The 25,608-nt window shown below is 43.6% G+C and overlaps 1 protein-coding gene across 1 annotated transcript in view; it reads right to left on the bottom strand.

Moving 5' to 3' along the window:
- The window catches only part of exoc4 (exocyst complex component 4), a 112,045-nt gene that overhangs the window by 17,805 nt on the left and 68,632 nt on the right, over positions 1 to 25,608 (bottom strand). Inside the window, exons 12-16 of the mRNA XM_076722315.1 lie at positions 24,857 to 24,959; positions 23,966 to 24,082; positions 12,166 to 12,302; positions 10,588 to 10,743; positions 8,773 to 8,951 (exon numbers count right to left, since the gene is read on the bottom strand). Of these exons, the coding sequence (XP_076578430.1) occupies positions 8,773 to 8,951; positions 10,588 to 10,743; positions 12,166 to 12,302; positions 23,966 to 24,082; positions 24,857 to 24,959 (692 nt within the window). The remainder of the gene's footprint in view (positions 1 to 8,772; positions 8,952 to 10,587; positions 10,744 to 12,165; positions 12,303 to 23,965; positions 24,083 to 24,856; positions 24,960 to 25,608) is intronic.

Here is a 25,608-nt window from a genome sequence, read left to right as displayed (position 1 = left end):
ATTCTTCCTGAATCCTTCAGCATGTTCTTGTACTCTCTTCTCGCCACTTGTGCTGAGGCAGCAGGAGCATGTGTCAGCACGCTGCATTGTAAACACACAAAAGACCCGTGCGTGTGTGTAAAAAGAGAGAGAGAGTGAGCGAGAGAGCATGAGGGCGTGATGAGTGTATATAAATTCAGCCCGGTGGAGATCAATGGCCATAAATTAGCAAGGGGAGGAAAGGGAGAGAAATTGGCCCCGTCACTCATATGTAAGTCTATTTGGTCAATGAGGCGAGTGTTTGTGTGTGTGTGTGTGTGTGTGTGTGTGTGTGTGTGTGTGTGTGTGTGTACGAAGAGTGACTGTTGAGCAGGAGAATGCAGGGGTCCACGATCGATGTGCCGCAGTCAAAGCCAGCTCCCCAGTTACTCTTCCTGCCCTTCCGAAGGTCACACATGCATGCACGCATGCACACACACACAATCACGCACGCACACAGCTAGGGACACAGAGTGGCAGCAAGTCTGAACGAAGGCCGAAATCAGCCGCTCATTCATCTTCCATTTCTATGACTAATACTTTTTGCTACATGTGAGATGCAGGTATGTTGCTCCAAGGTTGTTGGTTTCATTATTTGTACATTTGGTCATACATATAACACACTCTGCATATATGTGCCCAACAGCGCTGTAGTCGTTATTTCTCACCCTCATTCTTACTCTGAAGTGCTAAAACCCAAGAGTCTGCACTGTGTTGAAAAAATACTTCCCTAATCATAAGTCAGCTTGTCAATGTGTTTTGCAGCTAACCCTGAGGTTTTGAATCTATCACAGCTTTCACGCTGACTGCGACATCCTAGAAGAGTAGAGATCATCCAAAATAGGACAGAGGCAGAACTGAGAAAATCCTTCCAGTGACATCAAGGCGGTCGGTTGTCTTAAAATACGGATACATCTACAGTTTGCTGGAAAAACAGTCAAACAAATCCGAAAAAGCTCTCTGTCAAACTGCAGGCAGACGCAAAGAGGTCAAGTTCATAACAATATGGGAGCATGAGAAGGTTTTATATCACATATCCACTAAAGATCCTACGGCAATCGACTTCTTAAAGAAGTTTTTGCCATCTGATGCAGCTTTTAACTTTCATAACAAGCAGTGATGGCATCTCTCTTAACTGATGCAATTAGCTCTCACACCTGTTATTTATTAGCTACTCCTGCTGATGGATTAAAAAAAGAACTGAAGCAACTTTCCCTCACATTAATAAGGCCAACTTAAGCTTACTGCACACATATTTCTACACTGTTCGATATCATAACACTCATTAAATCTCAGCAATTCTTTGCTGTTTTACATTGTACACGCTTCTGTGTGCTTGTGTTTGCACATTTCGTATGTGCTGATGAATATATGCTCCTATCCCTACTGTTACAGTTACTTTAAATTAACCCTCGATAAGAGGAGAGACCATTGGCTTAGGCAAACAGCGGTGAGGTATGTGCCATGGCCATCCAATCAAAAAAGCAAATACACTCAGAGGTGTGATGTGACATCTGCTCCTCTGGCCAGTGTGTCTGACATATAGAGATAAAGGCTGGAGATTGTGTTTCTTATTAAAGGTGTGCGTGTAACGTGTGGAGCTGTGCATGTGCAGAGGAGCTAAATGTACGTATTGTAGATATGAACTCACTTGCTAATTAACTGTCTTCTTGAGTAAACCTCTTGATAGCGTATGTGTGGGAGGACACTGCAGTGCAGAGTCATTTGCAGGCAGTTTGTAGTGTAACAGGGCATTTCAAGTCCTGCAATGAAAAGACTTTGACTGGCTTAAATCTAACAAATAAACAGCCAGATTTGGGATAAATGCTGAAGATTACTGTCTGCTACTGTCTGTTTTGTTTTTTTTTGCTTGAAAAAAATCACTGATTTGTGCGACAATTATAGTTAAAAACAGACAAAGAAAATCAGGTTTTGCAGCATCACAATACTCTGTCCATTCTCACTTCTCACTCCACAAAGCTGTGAGTAAACCACTAATTACCAGCCTTGCTTTCTTCTTCTAATCAGTTTCATTGTTACCACAGTTAGAACGACCACTGTGAGTTCAGAGATAATTAGGAGATAGGATGGCTAACATTTATAATCAGCCTTTATCTTTCTGTTAATCTGACTATTTCACATTAAACCAAGATCAGCATAGTCATTGAACATTGCACAGACTCTAAGAGTTTGGTTGTATATGTGGGTTTTTTTTGTTTTTTTTTTTAGGAAAAGTCAATTAACAGTCATCAGAGTATAAATCCATACATCTACATTAGGCCTCCTCCACCAGGAGAAAACAGGCTGCCAAAGATTAGATCTCTAGGTTGGCAATATCAATATTAATCCAGCTAAATGAGCCACAGGAACAACAAACAAGATTGGTCTTAACAGAAAAAATCCACAATGATTTCTCAAGGGAGCGGAGCATAATGACATTAATTGGCTCCATTTGATTGTATTTAGCGGATGCTGTTTATTCTCCCTGGTCACATTATCAGATTATTAATAGATAGAGAATGTAGCACTGAAACTGCCACTCAAAGTAAAAGCTACAGTTACAAGAATATTATCTGTACAGCTGACAGACCTGAAAACGACATTAAATGATCTAAGACGTTATTACATACAGCACATTAAAGGCATACGACCAACGTCAACAAGTGTTTGGTGCAGCCAGCAGTGCATTGACTGTTCATATGGATATAAAACTGTCGCTGCGTTTCCATAAAGTCTTTACTTAAAGCACCTGAAAAAAGGTACTTGTATATTTGTCTGATATAGACCGTTTTGCTCTCAGTGTGTGTTTTTCCTTCTCTTTGCTTGTGGTTGTGTTGTGAGAGAGTGCGAGCATTTCACTTGCTCTGCCTGTGGGAGCGTTTTCCCTCCAAGTATGTGTGTATGTGTACATAGGCGTGTGTGTGTGTGTGTGTGTGTGTGTGTGTGTGTGTGTGTGTGTGTGTGTGTGAAAGTGACTCGAAGGCTTCTGTTTCCTCTCATGTGCATTACACTCACTCACTTTGGCAGCAGAAAGGAAAAAAAAAAGGGCTCGCTGTGGCACACACTGCTGGAGGTCTCTCCAGGGGGTGTCCGTGAAACACACACACGCACGCCTGAAAACACACTTGCGCACAGACACACACATGCGCACAGACACACACGGTTTCCTACCGCCGCTGCCCCCCCCCCAGCCTGTGCTTCTTTGATGATGCGAGGGAGGCGTCCCAGCATGGGGGACACCATTAGAGTCAGGGACAGACGGGTGAAAGGAGACGACTCATTGGTCCTGACTGACAACTTTCTTGTGCTCTTTTTTCGCTTTCTGCTGATTAAATTTGAGGATATGTATGTGCTTGTCGTGTATCTATTTATGCGCTCATGTGTAGGCATGCTCCTGTGGGTGGGTGTGTGTGTGTGTGTGTGCACGCGTGTGTGTGTGCTACGCTTATCCAATTATTTTCGAAAACCATCTAAGAGAAACGTCTGTTGCTTGTCATCTGCAGAAGATGAGGGTGGCAGACATTAAGGGAGAAGATCAGTGATGGAATTCACATTCTTACACACATACAGCACACAGATGCATACGTTCATGGACAGCTCATGTTACACAAAGCCAGCCTGCACTCTTTGACCTGTGTGCCACTGAGGGAATGAGCTATACATTAAGAAAAAAAAACAAAAAAAACAATGTGACTTGACATTTCCTGTGGCTCTGACAAATACAAATGCTAAATATTTGATAGGAATCATGATCTGTTTTGTTTAAAAAGTGCAACATGCCTTACCCCCTCAACAGAAAAGAGGAATGAAGAGAAAATGGAGAAAGATAAGCAAAGGACAGTATCCTGCAGGGGTGGAGTGATGAATGATTCATAAACGACTGACTGAGTAAGAGAGGAGAGGAGTTATTAATTATTTTGCTGCCTCTGGTAGAGGATGAACATATGCACACAGGGATCTGAACTTCTGTCCAGAGAGAGAGAGAGAGAGAGAGAGAGCGAGTGAGGGGGGGAAGAGAGAGATTAAACTGAGAATGAGATTGAAAGATTTCGATATCTGAGGACCCCAGATTGTTTAATGGTATCTTATAATGAGAGAGAATCAAAACAGGCTGCGCTTTTTTGACAGAAACAGATATGGAACCCACACGGGTGAAAGAAAAGACAATATTTCGACTACAGAAAAACAACACCATCATCTCCCACCGCAACTGGTCCCTCAGGCCTGCGCACGGAGTAAGAATGTGCTCTTAGTCAACTTGCTTTGTTAAATGGAGTCAAGTAAAAGAATCATCGCTGAAGGGAAAAGCCCTATGCTCATCACAGTCAAGGTTAGAAGAGTGTATGCCATCAGCCCTCCACATGCAGACAACAACCACCGACGAGAGGGGGAACGTATTCCCACGAGGACAGCACACAGTTATTGTCTAAACCCCGCAGCGTAGACTAGAGGCCTGTTTCTAAGCACCTAATGATGGTCAGGCCTCCGACATGAACACACACTTTTGTGCATGAAGTATTGGCAGGCGGCAAAAAGTCGGCAAAAGAAAAGATTCATGATCTCCTGCAGGTCCATGTTCTGTGCACAAATATCCAACAAGGAAGGCTGACGCACTGACAAACATTATTAAAAATGTCTAAAATTCATACAGACACACACAGCAGTTAAAAAAAAAGGTCTGTCACGCTGGTACTGGCCCTCAGGCGCATGTTTGTGTGCATGGGCGTGTGTGTGTGTGCGCATGTGTGTGTGTGTGCTGTCGGGTAAATATTGTCAGAGAAGATTGGAAGTCCAATACTGCGACCAGATGGGTGATAAGACCCTTTCTGCAGCCACCTTCACGGCCAATCACCATCAGTGGTCTGTCTGACTGCATACACACACACACACACACACACTCAGACACTGTTAACAATCGGGCACACACAGGCATCCAAACAGAGACTCACAAAACTGCACATGCACCTAAATTGAATTAAGATTCAGCAGCAAGTTGAAGGGGTCAAATGTGTGCGCTATTTTCATGTTATCTTTTATACTTCAGAGCACAGCAGCGTGTGTCACTCCACATCCAGCAGGATTCAATCACACAGGAAGGTGAGCAAACCAAACGTCCACTGCTGAGCTCACCAAGCCATGGACAGAATCTACCAGAAGGCTTAACACTGGAAGAAAAGAGAGAACAATGTTCACAGTACCAGGATGAGGAAGAGGCGGAAGGAAGGAAGGAAGGAAGGAAGGAAAGAAGGGCAAAAAAAAAGAAAGAAATGGAGACAGAAAGAAATACCAAGACAGAAATGCAAAGAAGGAACGAAGGAAGAAAGTCAGAAAGAGGAATGAAAGAAAGAAAAAAGCAAAAAAGAGGGAGAGGAAAATGAGTTGTTCATACCTGACTGCTTCTGTAATATAAAATCCAATTTGGGGAGGCATAGACGTGAGGCGGGGGGGTGGGGGGGTGGAGGATGAGATAAGGTGGGGTCCTTTTTCCCTGCCGTACCCTTGTCCCATCTTACACAGTGCATGCTTATGTACACACACATGCGCGCACACACACCCACACCAACACACACGTAGTCCGTCATCAGCTCGGCAAACACTAAATAATGAACAATACGGAGGCTGTCCCAGCATGATAAGTGACTGCCCTATCCTTCCCATTAGTGCCACCCGCCAGAATTAATGATAATTATGTCACGTCCCTTCCCGTACTTTTATTGAATTCTTATCTGTGAATAAACGAAGAAAGCTGGCGTCAGAGTGAGAAGGAGGGAGAAGTTTAAAAAGAGATAGCGACAAAGTCAAGCCCAAATAAGAATATCTGAAAACTCTCATTTAGTTTTTTTTTAATGTCTAAAAGAAAAGTTGCGATATGGAACAGCAAAATAGTGCGAGTTCAATGAGCAATCAGAGGTCTGAAGCTAGAGAGTTGTGACAATCGCTGATAAGGGTTGAAGCTTCCTCTCTATCCCTCTAGGAAAGGTGCATAATTTACCAGAGCTCTGCCAGAGGACTGAGATACTGCAGCGAACACAGCTAAGTTCCTCCAGAGTACTGTAACACAATAACTACAGGGGTGAATGAAAGACGCGTATAAATATACGGTGAAAACACATACAGTCAAAAAGTCGATATTTGTGTTATTGTGAGTATCTGAGCTGACTTGATTTCCAAACAGCACAAAGTTAAAGATGACATATTTCTTTAATATTTCGAGCAGGATTACTTTTTTATTTTCATCTTTTACAGTTTTCAAGATAACAAACAAGGAGGAGGGACAGAAGCAAAAGTTTGAGAGCTGGGAGACTTTCAGTTCTTATTTGGGGGATTTCCATTTTTGCTTGCAAAATGCTTCAAGTTCTGAGATACTTGGGCCGTCTTGCATGCACTACTCTTTTGAGGTCTATGCACAGATTTTAATCCAGATCCTCTGGATTGCTTGGTACTGCTAACAGAGTTTTCATGGTCGTCCAGATCCCATCTTGACCTACACTGTTCCTGTTCACTGCCATTTCTTAATTCCACTATGAACAGAGGAAAGCTACCTGCCTGAAAACACTTTGCTATCTTCTTACAGTCATCGCCTGCTTTATGCTTTATTTCAAGGCAGCTGCTTACAGGAGCTCATGGCTGCCAGTATTAGAGCTTTGAAATTTGCATCACCTGGCCTTTCCTAATGATGAATGTAAACACACCACGGCACAATCAAGCTCATTAAGGTCAAAGACCTTGGTTAAAGTTATCTAAGTGCTCAGATCTCTTGAGGTGTTCAAATGCATTCATCTGGTTTAAACTGTTGAACAGGATGTTTCATCCTTAACTTTATGACTTTTGGACATCAGTCTCTTTTTAACTCACTTGACTGTTCACAATAACAGAACTTTTACCCAAACTCTTGCATGCTGCGGCACTGTATGTATATTTTACGTGCTGCGATGCTGTGATCACTGCAGGTGTCAACACGCTGGAACTGAATCCAGTGCAGCATAAAGCTTATGAATACACAACAGCACTCCAACGTTTTCCATTTGAATCTTCAAGAGCATCATCTTGTCAAGACTGAAAATATTTACTCATCCAACTCTAGAAATTCAGCTTGATGACATTTTAAAATGTGTTAAATACTGAATGGGCATATTAGAAAGACATCACCCAGATTTGCATGGGACTGGGAGAACGAAGTGTGACATCTGTTTATGCTGCAAGTATCTGGGGGGAAGCTTTTCTACTGCACATGTAGTTTTGACAAAATCGGGAAGCTGAAATGACAAAATAAGTGACAGCAACTACAAGTCTGTGTGCGAAAAACAAACCTGACCTTACTCTAAATGTCATTAACAGGAGTAATAACTCCTTGATTGCTATCATGTGATGATAATAAAAAGATATGGACTTGAAGAATATTGCATGCTCGAATCTAAAACAGAGATTAAACATGTTTTCAAAGTGATAATGAGGATAAAAACATCCCAGTAATTATTAGTGATTAACAAGACCTACTTAAAGTATATGTGTTGGATGGAAACACAGACACCTCATCTTGATCAGTGATTAATGACACAAAAGTGACGACTGGGCAGGGAACGTATGAAATGCTTTTAACAGACCTGATCAGGGTAGGCATTTATGCACACACCCTCGCAGAGCCAAGGATAATGAGTGCGTGTGTAAAGTGCTCTTTGACAACTCCAGTGGAGACGGTAATGAGTGTATGATAATACACTCAAACAAGAACTTAATGAGCCACAGGTAAGAAGTATTGCTACGAAAGCACTGCAGCTACAGATGACAAAACTTCATACACCCCTGACTGTGACTCCCCATAAACCTTCCACACAATGTTTTTAATCTGGAGTGTATTCTGATCAATAACTGCTTATAGCCCTGAGGGACTAGCAGCAGCGTCTCCTGGAAAAATGTCCATGATGTAATATTGTACTATACTGTAATATACCAGTCAGTAGAGGATGTATGGAGGCTTGTCTTCAGGTGCTTCCAGGGTTGAAGCTTCACTAAACTACCATACACTTATTACACAAACACACACTCGGTATTTTCCCGAGCAGTAAGATTTTTGGCAGCCATGAAAGCCTCTCTGTCTGTGCCAAAGTGGAAAAACAAGAAACCGAGGAAAGGAGATGACAGAAAGGACAATCTAATTTCTGGTGTAATGCAACCATCCGAAAAGCAGAATTCATGTGTCAAAGACAATATTGAGTTTTGCACATGCAGTATAAATGGCAACAGATGCCTGGTGCCGGGTTGCAGGCGCAAAATCTACTGCATATGTCAATGTTTTTGTCAGAAATATCACCCACCAAAGTTTGCTTAATTTAATTTCGTCAACAGAGTAACAGATAGCAGGAACAGGGTTCTCAGCATACAGTCTGCAAGCACTCTGTGTTTATTATCTAGTGATGTTACAGCTTCTTTCCTGTATGCACAGATATGAGACAGATATGAGAGCTGACCTATGCAAAGACGTATGAGACCTTAAAAGTCTCTTTTTTTTGCCAACGTAAGCAGAGGACGAGGAGATAAGAGGTGATGTTCTTCATTCAACCTAAGCGCTCAAGGTCTGTTTTTCATTTGTCACACAACTATGTCTGTCACTTCTTGTCGTTTTGTGTGCCCTCCAGTGGAGTTTGTCTGAAAATGTGCTCTGTCATTTCATATTTACACGTGTGGCTATTTGGGACAGCTATAAAAATAGCTGAAAAAAGACTAATTCCACATCCCAAATGCTGCTTCTCTTACTTGAGGCATGGGGCAGGCTGGCGAAGAACGTCTTGAGGCGACCGGCGAGCCACTCCATGCTCTCGTGAAGGTTGGCCAGAGCCTTCAGGTCACTGACGTCACGCAGGATCTCATTCTGGGGGATCAGCTTGTCTCCTAGATTACCAGTCAGCACCTCCGACTCCTTGGCAAAAGCCGCCCTGAATGATGAGGGATGTAAGAGTGTGTGTGGTTAGAAGGATAGGCATGATATTCTGCTGGCAAAGTAAAACATAATTTGACCATCATTCAACCAGCGAACAGCTTTTATCAAAAATAACTGCCATCAAAAAAGTGCTAGGACAAATGCATGTTTGGGGACTAAGAGGCATGACTATGAAAAACACTATAATCAGTCGACAGTATTAAGTTACCTGAAGGAAATGACCAGTTATTGGTTTGCTGGCTGGTCTGCAGAGGCAGTGAGTGGCTTACATAAATGCTATAATAAAGGCCAATTTTCCTAAGTTAAAACATAACAGATTGCTGAACGGAATGGATGTGTGTTTATACAGTTTGTGGGTTTTTTGGGTTTTCTGAAGAGAGTTAAATTTTCATAATAACCCCATCTGTATGCGCACAATGATGTGGGGCTGATTCAGGGTTGTGGCCTTTACAGCGATGCACAAATGTCCAAACTAGATTGATGCAAACAAGACAACAGCCAAAGGGATAAATGCTAGATAACCAGATAGATACAAAGATGTCGCGTTAAGAGAATTTTGTCGTCAGAGTCGCTTTAAAAGCAGGGAGTACCGAAACAGTCGGTGGGAGAGAAAAACAACAGGTGATGGCGAACATTAGCGATGGAAGACAAACAGAAGGCAGCGATTTACACGGAGGAAAAACAAAGACATCGAGATCAAAACGTGTTTTCCACTATATTTCCAAGCTGACTTTGGTTACTGGCAAGAGAGATGGTGAGAGAAGTCGGATAAGCTCAACACCACAGTGGCACAAACACATGGCATGAGTCACCAGGATGCCCAAAAGTTCGAAATCCTTTGAACGACAAATGCGTGAAAGAAAACACAAAGACACATTCTCTCACTTCACAAACAGGCGTGTGTGGCTTATTAATGAGGCTTCATTAAAGCGCTGGGGTTGCCAGTCGTGCAGAAGCTAATCCCCCTTTCATAGCGATGAAAACATCTACAGCTCTCAAATCAAACAGCCTTATGGTCTCCCTCTTGCTATCTCTGAGCTCTCACCGTGTATGTGTGTGTGTGTGTGTGTGTGTCTCAGAAAGGGAGTTTGAGCGGAGAGGGAGCGAGCACGCACACAACAGATTGACTTTCTCTGGCCACATAACCAATTTATTTATTTACTTTACTATTCCGCTCCGATGAGCTCCAGTGTTCCCTGAAGAGTGCGCACATTCAAAGGCAATTTCGATAAGACTGACCCCCCCCCGATCCCCCGCCTCCGTCTGCTCTCCTTATACTTTCTTATTTTGTTCATCCCTCGTTTCTGCACTTCCTTTAGATAGAGGGTGTTTAAAAGAGCAATCATGACTTATTTTACGGGTGCATCTTAGTCAACAAGAGAGGGTTCAATAATATGTGAATAAAGGAGCAAAGACAGGAGGGAGGGATTACTTGCCTGATTGCTCAAGTGTGAGTCAGTGTCTACTTTTGTACGTGTGTGTAAGGTGTGCAGGATCGAGTGCATTTTGTTGGCCTGCTTGTTTGAGTATAGTCCTTTATGGCTGTATTCTGAATGTTCCCACGCATGGATATGCTCTATGTGCATTCATATGAACCAGTACATATATACTCTGTGTGTATTTGTGTGTACCGAGTAAAGTCCTCTTCATCCTCCCTCTTCTGTCGGGTCTGTCTGGGTTGAGCCATATTTGCCCAGTTAGGGAGCGACTGGAGCAGACGGCTGATGTCCTCATCTTTGGACCAGGAAGCACTGATGGTGAGCTTCTCCTCACACTGGACGATACCCCTGAGGACACACGGACAAACCCAGGCAAGGTATAGAACATAACATAAACAACAAGAGACAAGGTTCATCTTCATCTAACTGTATTTACGCTATTACTTGTAACATGTAACCAAGGCTGAAGGGAAATCATTCTGGTCATGAACTGACGTGATGGAAAAATTGTAATTCTGACCTGCTGGTGGCGCTAGATGAAAAACCAGGTAATCACTCCATGGAGTAACCGTCCACAGAGCGAGAATGTCTGCACCAAATTTCAGGACAATCCATCCAGCGGTTAAGATATGTTCAGTCACACAGCAAGTGTCGCTAAAAACTAGTTGCATAATAATAGTAGTCACACAGACAGACTAGTGCGCGAATAGTCAGGTGATTGAACACTTGGCTCATGAGCATCTGCGCTGGAATATAAAATAATATTAGAGCAGCTGCAATGTGGCGTGAAGAGAAATTGGGGCAGACTGCCAACATGTATTTGCTTTGTATGCATGTGTCTGGGCTGGAGAAACTGCTTGGCTCTGCAATTAATATCATACTAATACCTTGTTCAGGAGACACAAGCCCTCTTGGGTTTCACATTGACACACACGCACAGACTTGCTCATGTGTAAATGCACGCAGGAGCACATGAGCGCACACAACACACACACACAATACAAACACAAATACACACATAGGCATTGGCAGCCTCCGCTGGGCTTGTCTTTATCACTCGGAGGCCCCGGTGAGATTGAGGCTGACCTGTGACAGAGTCCAGATGGACTCCCAGCAGTCAGTCAGTCCTTTCCTGCGTCCCCTGGACCGTTCATCACTTCCTCTCTTATCCCTCCATTTTCTCTAGCCCCCTCCCTCCTTTACCTGGCCAGGTGTTACATGGACCCAGGGGAGCACAGATGGATGGCCTTTCATGGCAGCAAGGTGTGTGTGTGTGTGTGATTGTGTGCATGTCTAAAAAGCAAATTCCATATTCTCGTGATAGTGAGGAAGCAGATAGGAAACAGGGGAGAAAGAATGAGCACGACATGCAGCAAAGGTCCCCTCTGCAGGTTGAGATGTGGCATATTCAACGCTGTGAGCCCTTTCTAAAAATGCACACTAACATTTCCCCTTGATTTTCTCTCTATTCCTGTTGTGAGAACTTCAGCTGTTGTGAGACGACTGACCAAATGTCTTGGGGAGGTTTCTCTAAGGAGAACTTTCCATAAAAGCTTTGCAAGACTACAACCTGACCTACACAACACAGATTTATTCCCACAATGGTTTCTCAGTGAAGAGCCAAAAAAAAAAAAACAATCAAACCACAACAACTGCATTTTTAAATTGATTTGTTGGCTTTATAAATAAATCACACCAGACACTGTGGCTGTCATCCTCAAGAAGAAAAAAAGGAAAAGATGACTTCAGTGAGCCTCTGCCTTCCTTTACCTGTAGGCTGTGTTGCAGATTTCCTTGTACTCTTGGAGCTTGTCGCAGACCATCTCCAGGAACTGGTTGGAGTAGGCACTCAGGTCTTGCATTAGGCTCATTAGATCCTGGATGGACTTCTCCACGACCACCGTGCTCTGGAGGCACAGACAGGAGCAGAGAGGTGAGGGTTTGGTTGACTTAAATGCAGAATGTTCAACTTTAAGAAGCGAGAGAAGAAGATATCGGAGGACTAGGTTTTATGCAAGCAGCCAGTCAGATCCAGTCTGCCAATACAAGAGGATGGCTCCAACTTCACTTGTCTATCTGTCACCTGCGGCTGGACTGATGACTGGTGCTGGAGAGCTTGTCAGAAGTCATAACACTGTATTGGTGGAATGGATGACTCTTTGTGTGTGAGTGAATCAGCGCAAGTGCACATATTTTTGTGTGTTTTGAACTTCTGTGCTCTGTGTGTGCATGTGTGTGTGCGTGTGTGTGTGTGTGTGTGTGTGTGTGTTCTCAGGCTGAAAGTGAGTGCGTGTGCATTTGTCACAGAGCACCCATCACCAGGAGCCACGGCAGGGCTGTGACAGCAGCCATTACAGATTAGCCACTCCTGCGTGACTAATAGCTGGCCCGGGAACAGCAGAGCAGCTTCATATCCCCAGACACACTCACACATACACACAGCGAGCAAACTTTTCAAAACACACACCTTTGAGCAATTCAAGAGCTGTTAAATGAGATTACAACTGGGTATGTTCTCGTTTGCCTGCTCCTAGCACTTTACCAATCTATCCTACATCTCCAATAATAGTGATAACTTGCTATTAGTCAGTTGATAGCGTTGCCGCATTCGCTCTGAAACTCGCCACGACCGGGGAAGCAGTGCAGTGTGTGAAGCAGAGTAACCCTGCACAAAGATACACAGAGAGCGAATCTTAAACACATGATTTCTATTCATCATTCATAGATTCTTCATATTCATCTCACTCTTCCTCCTATGTAAACTTAACACGGAGTTCCATTGTTTAGGTGTGAAATGGAAAAATTAATAGCTTTGTCAAAGATGAATAAAATGGAAATGATCTGTGGTCGGTGCAAACAACTGCAGGGGTAGAAGGTACTGGCAACCAGAGGCTAGTACTTTCTTTTTAGTGCAGCCTGTCAGAAGCAGGCTGAAAACACAGGCAGCAACATGATCTACTCTACAGTCAACATCTTGTTTACAAGAGCAAATAGTTAAGAGTGAAAGAGTAATATATATCAGGTGTGATATCAATAACATGCCTGAAGTCCCAAGTCCCACATCTGCATGATACAACGATCAGTATTACCTCTGTTATTTCAGTGTTTATACGACATTTTTTTAAAAACGTCCATACCACTTAAGGCCAGGGGTGAGCTGCCAAAAGTGGCCAAAAAGACTGTAGGGGGCGGTAGTGACCGTAATTGATCTTAGAAAACAATGGAGGGACCCCTGATGTGATAGAATGACATTAATATTAATAGCTCTTTCTGTGTTTCAGCTTCCCCCTCGCTCATTCTGTCACAAGCAGGCAAGCGTGCACGCACACATCGGCAGACACGCACGCCCGCACACACCAGCGGCAGCCACTCCACTGAGGGACGTAATGATCCATAGCAGTGCCCATGCCCATGGAGTGCTAACCAAGGCCTTGTCTCTGCCAAGGGAGCACCCTTTACTGTCCACGCCTGACTCCCTGTCAGTCGGCCAGGGCAGGAAGAAATACACAGAGCCTGCAGGAGGGCTAGCTGTTGGTTTAGCACTGGCAATGACGACGCTGCTGATTTCTGTTGCTGTGACTACAGTGAAAATGATAAGTGACCCCTGAGGGCAATTCTTAATTTTTTTTTCTCTTGCCTACTCATGGGGGGTCATGTTGTCGGGTCAGCACAGCTGTGGCTGCAAGGGATTCAGTGGGTAGATCAGGGAAACTGCAGCATGACTGACTTCTTCATTCAACATAACAATGCAACAGCAAAAACTACTAGGGTACATCTGGAAAGTACTGCATTTGCAAAGTAAATGGCTCATATAAGAAGAGGGCAAATGTGGAATACCCAAACAAGTGATCGTGTCAATTCTATGTTATATAAAAGTGCAAGAAAAGCTAGATTTTGAAATGTAGAGATAATACCAATATGCTATTGTCAAAAAAGTTCATGTGTAGTCAGAATCTTAACAGCGGCCCTCCACTCCTGCAGCCTCGACTTTGAAGACACGGAGCTCAACAGCGGGCCAAGTCAGTGAATGGAGAAGAGTAAACAATGGATGCCCGATCCATTACTCCTGCTCTAACAAATGCTCTTGCGCTCAGCTCCCTTGTCTAATTCTGCTCATTTAACACAGCCATTTGTCTCAGGCAGCAGAAATCATTAAAAAGTAATCAAGGGACAGATTGAGAAAGGGAGGGCTGAGAGAGAGTGAGAGAGAGAGTGTTTTCTGCTACGTCTCCTCTATCTTACTTGACCGTTACATTGGAGACAATATCCACTGTGGAGGCTTCTCTGTCTATATCCGTCTTACTCTCCGCTTTCTAATGTTTCACGCTTAAAAGGTCAACATACCATGCAATCATGTGAAAAACACACATTTCTCTCGTAATTCTACTTCGCAGTATTGCATTACCCCTGGAACAGAGCTTGGTTGCACTCTGCCTCTTCTCTTTTACATCATTACTACGTAAAAGCATAGTCATCAAGGAAAATTAGACTTGCGTGTTGCAAATGGATCCCAGATATTTGCTGGGGTAAACTGCTGTCGTTAAGAGCGGAATGAAGGCCACAGCCGTGGTGGTTTAATGACAGCAGCAAGGCAGTGCTAGCACTCAGAGTGGAAAAGCTGTTAATGCACGGTCATCACGACAGAAACCATCATGAGCTGGTGCTAAAAGTAGCTTTTTTTCCTTTGGTTGAGTGAGTTAAAAGCAAAACACAGGGACATGGCATTAATACAGTACGAGGACGTAATCGCTAAACGTATCCGCATCGCTGTACTCTGTTGGCTAAATGTGATGTGTCATCCTGAGGTATAAAGAAAGGTACGAAGAGGAAGTGCATTTTATTTACTTGAGCCCACTCAGGATACCCAAATAAACGCTGCGTCTGAATGGCAGTTTGTTTCAAAAGCTCTCCGTAATGTGTTTTCTGAGCTGTTGGAGTGGATGGGGGACTCGAGGGCCTCAGGTTTGAATCTGAAACGGATCATGGACTTCCCCATTAAAACGGGGGTGCCCCTCAAGGTTGAGCGGGGGTCAGAGTGTTTAACCTCGTGCTCTTTGCCACTTCACTCACACCCTGACCCCAAACCGCTGACTCGTGTAATGCCTGTGCCATGCCATTCACGTGTGTGACAGAGGGTTGCCAAAATGATACACACTCAGCGGCGCGTATACACAACTGCGCACACCCACACAAACAAGAACAAATGCTAAGATAACCCCCCGCCTGGCCCCTTTCCCACATACACACACACAGGCTGTCCCTCTCCCGGGTACAGGGGGAGCCGGGCATGAGTGGGACATTGTCTTGACAGATCATTCATCAACGTCAGAGTAGAGCCACACTTCGTGGACTCCCCTGACACACACCGGATGGCCCTCATGCTCTTGCCTGCTCAACTGCAACACATGCTTCTTTGTATGTGTGTGCATGGGAGTGGGTTCGTATTCAAGTTTGCTTAAGCTCTGACAACTAGGCAGCATGCCTTTGTCTGCTGGAGTGTGTATTATGTCGCAAAAATAAATTAAATAAATTAAAAAAAAAACAGACCGCCCTAATCCTCATGGGATTTCATTCAGTAAGCTCAGGACTGTTATCTGAAATCGAAATTAATCTGCAAAACTGCGCTTTCTTATTTCTCTTTTGATTGACTGAATTTGCTGCTTTCAAGACTTGAAATGTGTTCCTCCAGAAAAATAAATTTGTGGTTTCATGACAACACTAAAATGACGGTTAAACCTTCATTGTTTATTTGTACGCAGATTCGTCTTCCCGCACCTCAGTTCTTTCCATATGACCTGAAAGCCACCAATCAAGAGCTGTCACCTCTAATTTTGTGCAAGTAGTCATCCTGCTGACAGGCTGCAGTATATACAAGAACCTGCATGTGGATTTGCATAAGCCCATCGTTTTCATCAGTGTTTGGGTAAAATCTGACACATGCAAATTGAATCCTAGACGTCATTATAGCTGCCGGTCATTAAATGATTCATTTTGGGCTGAAAGAAGTCAAACACTGGGACTCAAATAAAGATGTACACGTGGATTTTGGCTAACATGTCTGTGTGTGGACCAAATTGAGTTACCAAAAGAACACATCTTCTCTTTCACCTCCGCCACCATGACTTCTGATGCAAAGCTTCGTGCAGTGTTTGTGAGCGTTCTAATTGAGAGATGAGGAGCAATATCACACTTGGCTGATTACAGATGGGCTTCGATATGACATACCCTCTATTCACACCCACACAAAGAAACACAAACGCAGGGTGAAATACGGAGATTCTGCGCATGCTAATTCTAGGAATCACCCTAGAGTTCAGATTTGCCATTTGATTCCACGTCGAAGCTCAGAAGTCAGTTTTGCTCATCACTGCGTGATGCTCTCGCCGGTATTACATCCAGGATCCTATCATTGCCTTCTGGAGGGTGTGAGAGGGATGTTCATCGCATTTTATATGATTATTTATCACTTATTATTACCAGCTATTCTGAATTATTTATAACAAGATCTGGGTTAGGCCATCACTGGTTTGTATGAGCAAATGAAAGTCTGTATAAGAGAGTGAAAGAGAAATGATAATGTAGTTTAATGTGTTCTGTGCTCTGTGCCCCATTAGGCTCATATGGCACCACAGTGTTGGTGCGCACGCACACACACACACACACACACACACACACACACACACACACACACACACACACACACACACACACACACATACACAATGTGTGTGCTCACAGCAATACAAAGATTGTCATTTGCAAATTTGGAGCACTGACTTGCTTCTAAAAATTCAAGCTGTAACTTTTATCAGGCGCCCACAGCCAAAACCTTCTTTCCCTCGAACCAAAGGGCATGTTTGTGGTAGAGCTGACATTTCAACTTCTCTCCCTCTAACTCACTCACTCCAAAGGCAAAGATGATGTCTCGTTACACACAGAGACTCTGTCAGTGGTAGCGCTGCGTGGTGTGAACCTGTACTACCCTGGGCTGTAGCTGGCGAGGCTGTTTTCTTCACTCATTTAAATGCTCTCTCTGTCATGGCACGCACAGAGACAAGCGCACACACATATATTATGTATAAAATATATATATCTATTATGATTATATAAATATATAAACAGCGTAAACAAAGCACAGCTGTGTCACATTTGTGTGAAAGGAACGTTTCCTTGGTGGAGGCAGGTTGGAGGCCCAGGGCAGCTGGGCGCGAGCCTCAGGAGCATCTGTGTTTGGTGTGAGATAACCAGGCGAAGGCGGGTGGTGGGGATTGTTCCACCTTGAGCGGTGAGGAACAGAAATAAGGCTTTGAGGTGATCTCGACTCAAAATACTTTGATTTGATGCCATTTAGTAGGACTTCTTCTACGTTGTATCACCAGAGCAAACAGCATATCAAAAAGTCTATTACATATTGTAGTGCGTGTTATTATTATTCAAATGCAAATAAGTAAATATATGTGTATATTTAAAATGATTTGAACCTGGGCAGATCTACTGGGAAATGGCTCAAACTGGATTAAATAATAAATTACACAAACATATAATTTTCTAATTAACTGTCTAAGAGCAGGCCAGCACGATCTGTCGTATACGTTAACACAAATAATGAGGAGTTTGATCTAAATGTGATGGGACTTAAGCAGCGTCTGAATTTCAGCACCTTTAAAATCAAACATTTAGTAAAATTCAAAGTCGACATGAAAGCATTTCCCACTGGTGGCGAAAGCCTCTAAAGTGTTCTTGTGCGCATCATCTGCCAGTGTAACTGCAGAGTGTTCCTTTGAGAGCATGTCTGCTCAGCTGACCCCCATGTACAGATCAAGGTTATAATAATAATTAAGAATCAAATATCAAAAAACATATTTAAAGAGCTGGAGGACTGGCGACTTTCTTCAAGGACGAGCAATGAAAAATCAGGAAACTCATCCTTTCATCCTACAGCTTCTTCTTGACCTTTTTAAGAGCGCGAGAGCCAATCCGACCGGACTGAGATACTGCTACATCGTCTGAGTTCAAGTAAGGCCGAGACGAGAACGTAAAATCAAATAATCCTCTGGAAACCATCACGTTGTCTTAGTGATTACAACCCTCTTGGTAGTGGAGGAAAAGGAGATTGGAGGGACTCATTTCAAGTGCAGCCAAAATTGCTGCGAGTAAGAGTGATACTTTTTTTTATTGAGGTGCCTCATTCCTTGATAACTCTTAACAGCTGTAAAATTGTCAACTGGATGCTTAGGCACAATCCATTTCATGACAGATAATGTAGTAGAGGGCTGCAGGAACTATTTGGACTAAATGGAAAAGCATTTAGATTATTTATTTTACTGTGAACGGGCCTATTTTGGCTGAATGAAAATGGCTGTTGTGCAGTTTCGCTGAGATTCTCTTTTTGCTAATAAACCTTGGAATAGCTTTTGGTTTTGTTTCTGGTAATCTTTGTGGTGTAAGCAGTGCATGCGTGTGTGTGTGTGTGTGTGTGTGTGTGTGTGTGTGTGTGTGTGTGTGTGTGTGTGTGTGTGTGTGTGCATGTACGCACACAAACCACCCTCTTTCCTCCTTCCTCCCACTCCCACTTGTGTCCCAATCACAGGGCACGGCTGATGCAGCTAACAGGTGTATTGTGTTGTGATTGCTGCGTACTGTTGATGGGAGCAGGGTGCTGAGAGTCTCCTTAATAAAGAGAAGCCCCCCTGCCCTTCCCACGCTCTAATCTCCACTGTATGTATGTGTGTGTGTGTGTGTGTGTGTGTGATGGGGTGTTTGTGGGGGGGGGGGGCAGCGGGGAGCCAATCAACATGGAGCGATCAGCCCCCCCACAAATAAACACTGCCTGCACACATCACGATAAATAAAAAGGTCAGTGTCATTACAGTTATTGGAGGAGGATGTGTGAGTGCGTGCGTATGCAAGTAACACGTGTATACTGTATGTGTGTACGCCTGTTTCCACCCTCCTCTCTGACAAAGCTACATGTGAATATGAAATTTAAAAGGTCAACATCATTAGCAGGCCATTGGCAGCCGCACATATCCGCAATACAGTGAGCGCTCTGGCAGCTGACAGCGAGTGAATGAAATCAGTCTTCATCTGGCTCCAGAACAAGTTGTGTGTGCCTACAAACACCCCCAAAACAAGCAAATACATGCACGTAACGAATGAATAACAAATGCAGGGACACTGACTGCACAAACACGCACACACATATGCAGATGCAACAGCAGTAGTTAGCGGCTATTGTTTGGAGACACAGGGGACAAAGCTGAATGATACTTGGCTGGAGAGAGAGGACCAATGCGTAGTGTAATTACGGCTCTGGTGTGGTCTCGGCTGATGAAGTAAACAAACAGAAAACAAACAATTCATCCGCACTCATGGACGGACTCTCTCGTGAGCGCACCCTGCGAGCGCGGCATGCAGGTGTCTCCACACCGCTGTCTTCTGGGCAGAGAAGTGCGGTCGCCTGTTTCTTGTTTTGGTGAGTTTGTTTCATTGCACTTGGACGAAGCTGCACGTGCGCATTGTGTCTATGCTTGTATGTTAGTGTGTCACAAAGTGAGTGCGTAAAGGGGACATGTGTGTGGGGGGGTTCTACTAAGATTAATGGAGCCAATCTCCAGACCTATCCAACAGACTGACCGTACCCTCCCTATCCTACTTTATGCTATTCTATTCACCGTCTCTCTCTCTCTCTCTTTCCCCCCTCTACCATTTTCCCTCGATCTAACTCTAATTAAATGAATCAATCAGTGGCAACACCAAAACTGGACAGATAGCATCACAGTGCTAGGGCTAACAGCTTGTATGTTTGTGTGCTGAAGTCCAGTCCGTGGGGAAAAAAGGAAAAACAAGAATAAACAAGAATAAAAAAGAATAAAAAAGAATAACTATGGTCACAAAAGATGAAAGGAGGAGGGGGACAAAGTCACCCAAAAAGCAAGAATGGAGGCCAGATATCAAATAAGCCAAAGACATGAAGAAACATGAAGAAGACTGAGATTGGTGGCTTGGTTGTCTTCCTCCTTTCTTTAGCATCAGTGCTCCTCCAGAGACTTATCAGCCGAGGCTACGCTATCACACAGACACATGAACGGACGTTAACCTTTCCCACTGAACTATATACCGTCCCAGTCAGCCCTTATCTCATGCTCCTAGTGGACAATAAATAACTAGTGTCAGGCTCATAATCATATCATTATTATATAATATATGTACATGAAACATAAATGCAGGATTTGACACTTCTGGTGCCTTGTGATAGGCAAATCATGGCCCGTATCAATATTGCTTATTAACCTAAGCCCAGACTGCATGTGTATTGCTTATTATGGGCTGTTTCATTCACCTCATGTGACATTCACCTTGACTCCTGTGCAGTGTTTTCACAAAGTCACTTTGTCCATTTCTAGCGGTGAGATATCACTGACAAAAGGTCAAATAATTCATACAACATAAATGTTTTTAATAATATGGGTCCACTCCAAAAGTTAATGCTATGGAAATGCATCCATAAATATTCTCATCATGCTGGAAGGGGGTAGCAAAAATAGACCTATAGGCAAACCTATTCCGTATGATACAGCAGAGGGTCAGAAAATAATATACATTTCATGTATATGTAAAAGCTGCGACAGAGTGATGCAGCTTACTGTGTATCCTTGGCTGGCATATGCATGCGCGCTATTACATTTCTGCTTGGCTCCAAAACTCCTCAGCTTTGTTCCAGAACATACAAAACCACACATGCTAAGCGCTAATGTCTTCCTCCAACTCCAACAACTGCACACATTAATATGTGCTTCAGTGGCTGCAGAGAGCAGATGCAGCCATAAAATGCGCTCCCCTATGGTGTCCCGTATGTGGCTCCAGCCAAGGTGTATGCGAGAGTGTGTTTAATGTGCTGTAGCAATATTGAGCTCTCTCCCTCTCGTCAACCACGCTGGCTCTGATGCCAGCGGTGTGTGTCTCTCTCTGATAACACCTGGCCCAGTAAGCATCATGGCACTTAAAGGGAGCACATACAGTAAATGCGTGCACAAAAGCATGCTCAGACTCCTGCACAGATAGGTAGACACAAGGAAGCACACAGAGACACACGGCCACATCTGCTCAATTATTGGAAACTCCAGCAACCATTATACAGGACTGTCACTATAATCTTTAATTATCCATTGCAGTTACAGAGTTGGTCGATTCACCAACTGGTCAGCCAGAAGCTCCTGACATAAAGTACTTTGTGCAAACCCAGTTCAAAAACCTACTTTAGTTTATACTTTCTGGATAAAACGGTGTCAAAGCCCTTTATCAAAAGCTCTCATGACAATTAAATGAATAAAAAGTACACACTGAGGAAGAGAATGGTCTCTCATAAAAGTGACACTTTGGATGAAGGCCATCAAAGACAGCAACGGGAAGACTCTCAAATTGGAGACCGACAACACAACCACACACATATAGCAAAACAGACCCACATGGATACAAACACACACATGAAAAAGTGCCGAAAAACACACACAAATGCCATCCTGACCCTAGAATGTGAATGGCAGGAGAAGAAGAGAGGAAGGCTCTTTTATTTAGCCCAATTAAAAAGGCAAAAAGCCCAAACAAAAGGAGTGTTTTATTGCACTCCCCACTATCAGCAGAAAGGCTCATTAGCCACAGCAGCATAATTAGCAAGATGCCGCACTCCTCGTTAAGGAGGGGCCCGAGCCGTAAACAAACCCTGCTGAACTCCAAACGCCCACGGTCTCTCTCTCTGTAATGATCTGCCACCGCTGTTCCCTCCCTCTGAGAGAGCCAGGCACACAGACAGGAAGGCTCTGACAGAAACAAACACACAGCAACACACACACACGCACACACACACACACAGACAAACACATATCCAAGGAATGCTACACAAATACCCTCAGCACAAACAAACTACCTCACTGGGACACGGTCTTCCTTGACAACTGCGTGGACAAAAACACACGCACACACATCACAGACAGAGCTGTCAAAAAAAAAATACGCGTGCATGAGAAACATATATTTTTACAGTACTGTCGACATAGAGAGCCATACTCCACCAAACATCCAGAATATCTGACAGCTGAGACATCTAAAAATCTTGCCAACTGTCTGGATCTTGACTTTGGCACTGCTGTAATCTTCAACCTGCCACGATGAGCCTGTTTTGAATAAGAAAGGCTGCCAAAATCAGCAAGATGAGCCTGTGGTTGAATGCGGTGCACTTAATGAGGCAGTCAATCTCAGTTAATTTTTTTTTTGTTAAATTTCTAGTTCATAGCTCAGTGCAACGGTGTTTATTTGGACTGCTTCTTTGGACACGTGTTTCAAATTTCATTTTGAGAAGCACAAATTAAATCTCATTCATCTCTGCTGTATTGAGGCGGCAGCACAAATTTAAGAGGTGGACATCTCAAAACATGAGCGCAAAAAAAACAAAATCTGCTTTGCAAAATGCCACTAGAAGTAAGAGAGGGAATATGTTTTTAATGTGAGCTGAGTCAACTGACCACTTGCACCGGAAACAGTCACTCTAATACAGACACATACACAAATATATATACTTAAATGCAGACACACAGGTTACACCACATAGAAGACATCTCTAAAATGAGGACAAGCACAGCTATCCAAAGCTTTCTTGCTGCCGGCGTGGTCATGCATTGACAGTCATGGTGTGTGTGTATGTGTGTGTGTGTATGTGTGTGTGTGTGTGTGTGTGTGTCATGTTTGGTTGCAGAGTGAATTTGAGCCAAAAACCCTCTGCTTCTCTGGTCAGGTCAGCCATCGTAAGACTTGCAGACTTGTACAGACTTTCTGGAGAAAAATCCCTTTCAAAGAGATAATGGTAGATACAGGCATTGTGTGTGTGTGTGTGAGTGTGTGTGTGTGTGTGTGTGTGTGTGTGTGTGAGGGAGAGACCAGTTAGCAACGGCTACAAACTCAAAGATCAAGCACTATTTCAACCACAATTATGATCCTGTGAGATAGGTGGCAGGGTGGTCATAACGATCTAACAGCAAAACAGAGAAGGTGAAAGTGTGTGTGTGTGTGTGTGTGTGTGTGTGTGTGTGTGTGTGTGTGTGTGTGTGTGTGTGTGTGTGTGTGTCCGCCTGCCCCTGAACCCACTGAGATCACAGAGAACTGCAAGGTGAGTGCACTCAAGAGAGCCCTCCTCCACTGAACTGGTGTACAAAGGAGAAACGGTGCCAAGCAAAAAGGTAGTGTGGGGTTTTCTTCTAAGCCTCAAACTAACTAACTGCTCACATGTGGATGTGCTGCACACATACGGTGAGCCTGCATATTCACAGCCTGTGTTGCAATTAAATAAAGGAGACTTGAGGACAAGAGGACACAATGTCATTAACACCGTTAGTGTTAAAGTCCAATCCAAATGTAACATGTTGTGCAACTTTTAATGCCCATTTGTTATTTAGCAGTGATGAAGCTCTATTGTTGAGGCCATAATTTGCAGTGCCTCACACTGTACAGATGTTCACTGTCATCCATGTAAGTATATATTTGGTGTTTTTTGCATCATATGCTGGATGTTCCTCACCTGCAGCAGGGGTCTCTGGACGCCCAGGACCTTCATGGTATCAGCGCTGGCGAGGATCTTCAAGGGGTCAGCTGCTTTGCTCACTGCTTCAATTTCCTTGTTGATCTCAGTTCGCACCTAATGGTTGAGTGGCAAAAGTTCATGTCATACAGGTCATATAAAATGGGATAAAGCTCGAGTGATGAAGAACTCCATTTTTGTGTGAGTCAATCCGTCTGTATTTTGTTATTTTTTAATGAGTTTTTTGTTTTGGTTTAACATTTCCTGAAGGTGAAGATGATGTTCCCGTCAGTGTAAACAAAAGTCAGTGCAATTCAAAGTGTCTGATATTTTGTGTGGGAAAAAAAACCCTCACTTCCAGATGGCTGTCTGGATAAAACACATTGTTTGAGCGAGTTAATAGTTGGTATTTCTTGATAAAGCCTGAGGGCCAAACACTTGCATAAAGCAGAATTACAATTATGTTTGTGCACTCATTAACTTTTGTTTTAAAGGTAAAAGCAGCTTTAAAACCAAGCAAACAACACATGGAAAGGTGCTTTGTGGAAGAAGAGGAAAACCATCAGCTTAGAGTTTCACTTGTGCAATCAGTTTTGAGAACTCCTGGACAGGTACAGTACGACATTCAGGCCAACTGACTTTCAGAACTGCGAGCTGCGCAGCTGCGTCAGTGAAATTTTTCCAATCGAATGTACTACAAAAGGTTGCAGCTATTAACAAAAACAGTGTGACTTTTCATTCGGTTCTTCCAGTGTCTCACAGCTGAGGCTTTTATTATGAAAAATGGGATTTTCTGGAAAAAGCTCCAGCGTTCTGATAAAGCATTGCTTTACGTGCTGGTATGCCACTCGTCAGATAAGGTAAAAGGTATAAATCTGTCATTTCACTAACCTGGTTGAGGAAGAGGTCATTGATGTAGTAAGTGAGGAAGGCTCGGAGTTGGCACTGCTTGGCCTGGCCTGGCCCCATGTTCATCTCTATCTCCTGAATGAACCTGGGCAGAAGAGTCAAACCAAACAGACATTAGAACAGTAAGGCCACATCGTGACACCACCTGTGAACGGGGGGCGAATTCACAACCACAACGTCTGAAACGTTATCACAGGGGCAATGAGACACAGGCTTGTGACCAGCAACACAGTAGCTTTGCATCAGTGGGTCCAACATCGACTGGGAGGGGAAGATCTGCCCTGGGAACTCATTTTGGAAAGCTTTGTGACTCTCAAGGTGCCGTTGAGCAAGGTAGTTAACCTAAAAGTGTTCCAGTGGAGCTGCTCGGTGCCATTAGTGCAAGACTTTAGTTATACTAGGCAACTCTCAGATGTGAGTGTGTGCAACAGTAGAGAAAACGCACAACAAAACTTAAAAAAATAAATTAATAAATAAAAAAACAACAATTCTACATGGTACAATAAACTGCAAATACTGAATCTATTTACAACGTTAATGATATAAAACGATCTGGGCTCCAGTATGCATGCCCTCTGGATTCCCCCGGAGAGCTGGTGTCTGGTTGGTCAGATAGGGTCAGACAGTAATGTATGGGTTGGTAGAGGCACACGCACACCTCGTTTGTCAGAGAATCATTGGTCACTGGCCTCGTCTCACACACACCACAGGGCGAACCATGCAAGAGCGAGTGC

Source organism: Chaetodon auriga, chromosome 22 (genome assembly GCF_051107435.1).
Source record: "Chaetodon auriga isolate fChaAug3 chromosome 22, fChaAug3.hap1, whole genome shotgun sequence".
NCBI lineage: Eukaryota > Metazoa > Chordata > Actinopteri > Chaetodontiformes > Chaetodontidae > Chaetodon > Chaetodon auriga.
This window is presented reverse-complemented; position numbering and strand designations above follow the sequence as displayed.